The sequence below is a fragment of the Eimeria necatrix genome, genomic scaffold, assembly GCF_000499385.1.
Source record: "Eimeria necatrix Houghton genomic scaffold, Enh_scaff725, whole genome shotgun sequence".
NCBI lineage: Eukaryota > Apicomplexa > Conoidasida > Eucoccidiorida > Eimeriidae > Eimeria > Eimeria necatrix.
The window spans coordinates 10,239-17,815 of NW_013654551.1; the positions used below are offsets into that span (position 1 = coordinate 10,239).

Sequence of the window (7,577 nt, forward strand, 5' to 3'; positions counted from 1 at the left end):
CTGCACCTTTAGTTTTATTTTATGTTGGCTCGCTGGTCGCGCCCGTTTTTAGCAGTGTCAGCAGCAGCTTGTGCTGCTGCAGCAGCAGCAGCAGAAGCTGCTGCAGCAGCAGCTTGTGCTGCTGCAGCAGCAGCAGCAGAAGCTGCTGCAGCAGCAGCTTGTGCTGCTGCGGCTGTTGGCGCGAGCCAAACAGCAAACTGATTTTTGTAGTTTCAGATATTCAGGGAAAGAAGGGAAAATGGAATTTCAAAATAAAATAAATAAAATAATTTATTTTTAATTATTTTCTTTATTATTGAATTTAACTTCAAATTAGATTTAAAATATTTCATTTTTAAATTCCAAAATTTTATTTTTAGTTGCAGCTTTCTCAGCTGTCTGTACACCCCAAGGGGTGACGCTATATACACCCGACGTAGATATGCTGCTGCTGCTGCTGCTGTTGCTGCTGCTGCTGCTGCTGTTGCTGCTGCTGCTCCTGTTGCTGCTGCTCTCATTTCTGCTGCTGTTCCTACTGCTGCTGTTCTTACTGCTGCTGCTGTTGCTACTGCTACTGTTGCGGCTGCTACTGCTGCTGCAGCTGCTGCTACTGTTGTTGCTGCTGTTGCTACTAGTGCTGCTGCTTTATTCCCGCTGCTGCTGCTGTTGCAGCTTCTACTGCTGCTGTTGCTGCTGCTGTTGTTGCTAGTGCTGCCACTGCTGTTGCTGTTGCTACTGCTGCTGTTGCTACTATTGCTGCTGCTACTTGTGCTGCTGCTGCTGCTCTTGCTTCTGCCATTGATGTTGCTGCTGCTGCTGTTGCTACTGCTGCCGTTGCTATTGCTGGTTTTGCTACTGTTGCTGCTGCTGTTGGAACTGCTGTTGTTGCTGCTCCTGCTGCTGTTGCTATTGCTCCTGCTGCTGTTGCTACCGCTGCTGCTGCTACTCTCCGTGCTGCTGTCGCTGCTGCTGCTGCTGCTGCTGCTGTTGCCATTGTCGCTACCACTTCTGCTGCCCGTTCTGTTTTTGCTGCTGCTGCTGCTACTGCTTTTGCTGCTGCTGCTGCTGCTGTTGTTAGTGTTCCTGCTCCTGCTGCAACTGCTAATGCTCCTGCTGCTGCTACTACCGCTGCTGATGCTGCTGCTCGTGCTGCTGTTGCTACTGCTGCTGTTGATATTGCTGCTGCTGCTGTTGGCACTGCTCCTGCTGCTGTGAGTGTTGCTCCTGCTGCTGCTGCCACTGCTGCTGCTGCTGTTGCTCCTGATGCTGTTGCAACTGCTGCTGCTGCTGTTGCTACTGCTACTGCGGCTGCTGCTGCTATTGCTGCTGCTGCTGCTTCTGTTTCTGCTGCTGCTGCTGCTGCTGTTTCTGCAGTGCAAAGGAATGATGGAGGTGTCTGTACACCCTAATAGCTTGTCTCTGGTCTTTCCAAAACATAAAAGGAAATTTAAGATGCATTTTAAGGAAAGAATAAAAATATATTTTGTTTATTTATTCACTTAAATGAAATTTGAGTTATATTGAAAAACATTTTAATTAAATATTTATTTCTTACGGGACCTCTCAACATGGGCAATTGGGTTTAACCGGGTTCCTCAAGGGTTTGGCCCTAAACCCTAAACCCTAAACCCTAAACCCTAAACCCTAAACCCTAATCGCCCTAAAACTCCTAAAACGCAGAAGAAAGCCTGCTGCCTATCCGCTGACACTCTTCTAGGGTTTAGGGTTTGCTACAGCCAACATTGTATCCAAAAAAGGTTTTAATTTAACTGCCAAAAGTCACCACTTCGGCACTAACAGCAAAACCCAGCAACAACTGGGGGCCCCTTGGGGCCCCCAAGGGACCCTTGGGGCTCCCAAAGGGCCCCTGCAGGCCCCCGGCAACCTTGCGAGTCTATGGGGGGGCTCTGGGGCCCTGAGGGGGGACATTAGGGCCCTGAGAGGGCCCCTGGAGCCCTAAGGGGGGCCCCTGGGGCCCTGAGAGGGCCCCTAGGGCCCTTAGGGGGCCTCTGGAGTCCTGAGGGGGTCCCTTGGGGGCCCCTTGGGGGCCCCTTGGGGGCCCCTACGGGGGCCCTTGGTGGCACCGGGAGCCTCCATGGGGGCCCTGGGGCCCCCTGGGGCCCCCTGGTCACCCCCTGGGGGCTCCCAGCTGCTGCTGAATAGCCCTTCAAAGTACAGTAGGGAGAGGCGTTGGGCAAATATCTGTTAGTGTGCATTCAGAAGTGCCTCGAAGGCTCGAAATGATGTTTGTCTTTGCTCTATTTGTTTATTTTTAAAGTGGAACATTGTTCTGGTGTACATACACCCGGAAAATAAGGCCGGTTCAACATTTTGGTGCGCCCATACTTCGTGGGCGGCGGCTTCGGAATTGAATATGAGAGCTGCGGGTCTCGCTGGGGTATAAACGGACTACAATTAAAGCTAAAATGGGCTTCTTTAATTAGAATTATTAATTTAAATGCATTCCAATTGGTTTTTCGGGGAGGGGCGGCGAATTAGTGGAGAATTTCTGCACAGTTCGTGCAGCGCTCACACTCGAAGGCAGCTGCGGGTGTGCAGTGTCGGTACAGCGGAGCAAAACGGAGCTTTTCGAGAACTTCGCAATCTAACATTATTTGAAATAAAATAAATTTTGAATTTAGCGGAGAAAAACCCCCAGTTTCAGGCCGCGGCGCAGCGCAGCGCCTTTGCAGAAGACAACACTGGGGCGCGAGGCGGCTCCACCGGCTGCGCAGCAAGTGGGAACAAAAACTCCCGAAAAAGGAATTTTTTGTTTTATTGAAATTAAAAAAGAAGAAAAGAACTTATTCAAGTTGGATCTATTTTGCTGGGGCGCGAATCGCAGTCTGGGCGCCGGGCTGCAGCCGCCGAGAGCCCTGGCGCGTGGAAGGCGGGAAACGCGAAGTTTTTGGGTTTTTTTCGCTTTCTGCAGCACAAATTTGCAAATTAAAAGACTTTAAGAGTTCTCGAGGGAGAAAAGAAGTCGATTTTGCCGCAGACACAGCAGCAGCAGCAGCAGCGAGCTCGGCGGCAGCAGCAGGGCTCGCCGGTTCAGTGGAAGACGCAGCAGAACTCCTTTTTCTTTGCTTTTTTCCCCCTTTTTGGCTTTTTTTTGATTTCTTTTATCTCTTTTTAATTCATTTCAAGTCTTTTTGCACTTTTAATTCCTCCCGCAGCAGCGCCTACGCAAGAAGGCGATCGCATGCTTCGGTCTCTTTGCTGAAATGGAGCAGCAGCTCCTTCATCATTGCTTTTTAGCGGTGCTTTCTGCAGCAGCAGCAGCAGCAGCAGCAGCAGCCGCTGTCGCCCCCGCCCCAACAGCAGCAGCAGTCGCGGAAGGAGCCCCGCCCCCTGCAGCAGCAGCAGCAGCAGCAGCAGCAGCAGCAGCAGCTCCCCCCCTCTTCCCCGCTGCTGCAGACCCCATGGAGGCTAAGCCCGAGCTCTATTCGCGGGGGTGGTTTCACCGGCGGCAGCAGCAGCAGCAGCTGCTGCTGCCGGTGGTCAGCATTGTTCTTGCTGTTGCAGCAGCAGTTTTTCTCGTGCTGCGCTGCTTCAAAGTTCTTTCCAAGTCCAACTTCAGCAGCAAATTTAAACTCTTCAGCAGCAGAAGACTGGCAGAGAAAGGCCGAGACGAGAACGACTGCACAGTGAGTCAAGCTTGCAGCAGCAGCTGCTGCAGAGCTGCAGCAGCTGCTGCCTCAGAGCTGCAGCAGCTGCTGCTTCAGAGCTGCAGCAGCAACAACTGGCGAGGAGCAGCAGCACCAGCAGCAGCAGCAGCAGCTGGAGCAGCACCAGCAGCATAAGCTGCCGCAGAGCTGCAGCAGCAGCAGCTGGTGCAACGCTGCAGCAGCAGGAGCTGCAGCAGCAGCAGTTGCTGCAGCGCAGCAGCAGCAGCAGCAGCAGCAGCAGCAGGCATGAAGAGGCTCTGTCTGAAATTAATTCAGGCTGGCAATCTGGCTTTTGGGCTGTATGGCGAAAGTCGATGCGAAATTAATTTAAATAAATTTAAAAACACTTTTAATTGTTTTAAAAATGCATGCAAATAAAAAATGGAAAAATTAAAATAATGGAAATGTGCTGCTGCTGCTTTGCTTCAGCTTTGCTGCACCTCCAGTGCAAAAAGTGCTTTTTTTTTTATTTGCTGCTGCAGAAGCAGCAGCAAATAAAGTTTGTTTTAAAACATTTAAATAATTAAATTAAAAAATTTTAAATTAAAATTTTCACTTTCGTCTTCTTGCTAAAAGGTTTCCGTTGCGCTTGGGAAGATGCGCTTCACGCTATCTGCTGCTGCTGCTGCTGCTGCTGGTGCTGCTGCTGCAGCTGCTGCAGCAGCAGCTGCTGCTGCAGCAGCAGCTGCTGCTGCTGCTACTTTTGCTGCTACTGCAGCTGCTGCTACTGCAGAAGTGCTACTGCAGCTGCTGCCACTGCAGATGCTGCGACTGCAGCAGCTGCTGCTGCAGCAGCAGCAGCAGCTGCTGCTGCTGCTGCAGGGGCTGGTGATTGAAAGCTGCGCTAATATGGCTTGCACGAAGCAGCAAAGGCCTAAGGAACATTCGGGCAATGCGTGGGGATTCTTTGTGAAAAATAAATCATTTGCTGCTGATAATAATGAAATAAATTTATTTATTTTGAAGTTGGGAATTGAAAGAGTCCACTTGCACTTCTTGCAGTTGCTGCACTGTACAGACACTGCGCGCGGCCGCAGGATGTGAGGCCCTGTAGAGTCGAAAAAGCGAAATTTAATTTAATTCAATTTAATTTAATTTAATTCAATTTAATTCAATTTAATTCAAATTGAAGAGAAAATTGAAATTGAAAAAGAAAATTGGGAACTCAGAGTGCAGTGCTTGAGAATAAAGGGAGGGTTTTATCATCTGTGTGGCTGCCGCACGCCCAAGAACCGCCAAAAACCCTAAACCCTAAACCCTAAACCCTAAACCCTAAACCCTAAACCCTAAACCCTCTAGCGTTTTCGGTTCTTCAAAACCTGCTGCAGCAAAGCGAACTTGGGTGGCTTTAGAGCTTTAGCAGCAAATATTTGCATGCAGTGACTCGGGGGGATTGCAGGAAGTGCGTTGAGTAAAGAAAATGTTCAAGTTTGCAAAATTGCCGAAAAGTGGCGAATTTTGGTTTATTTTCGGCGGAAAGATTTGCATTTTTGAACTTTTTGGAATTAAAAATGAAACTTTCGAATGGAACTCCTAAAAGAGCGAACAAAGAAATGCATTTAAATCATTTTCCCGAAAGTCTTCCGAGAAATGAGTTTTGAGTCATTCAGCTTTCATCCGCAAGCGCGAAAGTTGAATTTGATGAAACCTTTTTGCATTTGCTGTTCATGTTTGGACGGGGGCTGCGAATTTGCACAAAAAGAAAAAAATAAATTAAATTAAATGCAGGATGTAAGAAACTTTTTGCTCAAAAAGAACAAACTTAATGCAGCTTTTTAAGACGCAGGTTTCTTGGCTTGCCTTGCAAGCAACTGGTGCAGTTCAAGTTCAATGTTTTGAGTTCAGCAAAAAAAAGAATTCCACTTTTATTTGCAAAATAAAAGCCAGAAGGAAATAAAAGGGGCAGTCTTTTCCTTCGTTTTACTTTTGCTTTAAACTTGAGGCAACTGAGCCTTGTGAAGCTCCCCTGCTAAGCGCAAACTAGGGGCTTTCGAGGTGAAGCGCATGCAAGAGCACTTAGATGAAAATGAAGATGGCTTTTGTGGCATCAAATGACTTTCTTTTGGCATTTGAAATGCAAATTTTGCTGACAGCCGGCAAAGATCAGCGCAGCGAAGCTGCGGCTGCCTGGAAATTCGGGTCGCCAGGGTCTTGTTTTGCTGCAGCATCTGCGGCGGCGCAACTTTTAACTTGAATTAGACTTTTGTGGCGAGGAAATGCATGCCAATGAAGTGGGAAGCTGCAGGATCTGCAAGAAGCAGCGCAGGCAGATCGCAGGAGCTGCGGAATGTGCTGCTGTTTTGCTGCAGCAAGCCACTTTGACTGTGACTTCTTCCTGTGGCCCACAAAATTGCTTCTTTGGTCTTAACTCTGGCAAACTCTTGGCCAGTTGGCCAGTTAAAGTGCAGAGCTTTCAGAGTTTACTGCCCAATCGAGAAGCCGGCAACTGCAGCACAAGGTGCGCGCATCCGGCGAAGCACTTCTTGGAAAGTTCAGAAGCTTTGAAAATGCGAATTCTCAGCTTCCCTGCTGCATGCACTTTTTCTTGGCTAATGGTGTTTATTGTTATGTTCTAATATGTGAATTAAACGCCGCATTCAATCAGAAACATGTACAGTCTTGCTTCAGAGAAGGGCAGCGACGGTAAACGGAACTTCTATGGGATGTTCTGCTAGAAAGCTCGGGCCAGCTTTGTTCAGATATTTTTGCTGCCAGCCAACAGTGCAGCTTCTCCCAACACATATTGCTACACGAAATGCGCTCTGAGGCACTGCATGTAGCATTTTGGGTCTTTCAAAATCTGTCGAAAACACTGAAATTGCCGGGGCGAGTGTTTCGCGGTGGCTGGCGCTTGTTGCAGCATGCTGTTTCGAAACACATAGTTGAACGCTGAGGCGTGGCAAATGTCTGCAGGTCGTTGAGGAAGTGCGTCAAGTTCGTCACTGTGACTCAGAGGCTTTTGCAGCAAGAGAACAGGAGCAGACTACATTATGGCATGCATGGGGCTTGAATATGACTTCATATGACGTCTTTAGGTGGTGCATTGAGCAAAGAGGCTGCACTGAAGGCACAAAAAGTGCTGCTGTGTGCACCTGCTGCTCCACTGGCACGCAAAAATGCCACTCGGGTGCTGCAGCACACAAGATAGGCGTGGTGCTTTGGAAATGCCAAACATAAAAGTCCACGGTGAAGCTTGGGAAGCGCATTGAAGGTTTTAAGATTCCATAATCGCGGGGGCAAGTGTTTCGCGGTGGCTGGCGCTTGTTGCAGCATGCTGTTTCGAAACTAAGGTGAATTATGCCATATTGTGGACACTGTTACTGCTAATAAGAAAGGATTTCAGAGGATTTCGGACGTACTAGTCCGACAAATACAACGTCCTTGTCTAGTCACAACGTGTAACATAAACACCGCTCTCTCCGCAATCATTGAATTGAACTTGTTGACCTATAAATATGCACGCCAGTGAAACAACAGGCTGCACACGTTTGAAGAAGTCCACTAGTATTGCACAGCAGCAGTGAGCTAGGCTGCCGCTACTTTGCAGTGCTACGTTTGTAACACGCACTAATGACAACATGAGCCAGCCATTGTCACCATGCCGGTGATCTAAACGACAGAAAAGCATTTTGAAGGGAACATAGAGGCGAATAGCTTTCGAAAATGTGTGCAACCGTGTGGAAAGCTGCTGGAATGGTCACCAAATGTTTGCAGGTCGTTGAGGACGTGCGTTAATTTTCCCACCGTGACTCAGAGGCGTTTGTATCAGGAGAACAAAAGCTGAAGAGGAGCAGACTGTGCAACTGTGTGGAAAGCTGCTGGAATGGTCACCAAATGTCTGCAGGTCGTTGAGGAAGTGCGTCAAGTTCGTCACTGTGACTCAGAGGCGTTTGCATCAGGAGAACAAAAGCTGAAGAGGAGCAGACTACA

The 7,577-nt window shown here is 48.6% G+C and overlaps 2 protein-coding genes across 2 annotated transcripts; one reads left to right on the plus strand and one right to left on the minus strand.

Annotated features, from left to right (window-relative positions):
- Positions 1 to 610: 610 nt before the first annotated feature.
- Positions 611 to 1,549, minus strand: ENH_00073020 (hypothetical protein; the record flags this gene model as incomplete). Its single annotated transcript, XM_013582732.1, has 2 exons — positions 611 to 1,375; positions 1,535 to 1,549. 2 exons carry the CDS (start codon positions 1,547 to 1,549, stop codon positions 611 to 613), a joined length of 780 nt encoding a protein of 259 aa, XP_013438186.1.
- Positions 1,550 to 3,203: 1,654 nt separating this feature from the next.
- On the plus strand, positions 3,204 to 3,782 carry ENH_00073030 (hypothetical protein, conserved; the record flags this gene model as incomplete). The annotated part of the gene is made up of 1 exon (XM_013582733.1): positions 3,204 to 3,782. The coding sequence occupies one exon, from the start codon at positions 3,204 to 3,206 to the stop codon at positions 3,780 to 3,782; it is 579 nt and encodes a 192-aa protein (XP_013438187.1).
- Between the last annotated feature and the right edge of the window lie 3,795 nt (positions 3,783 to 7,577).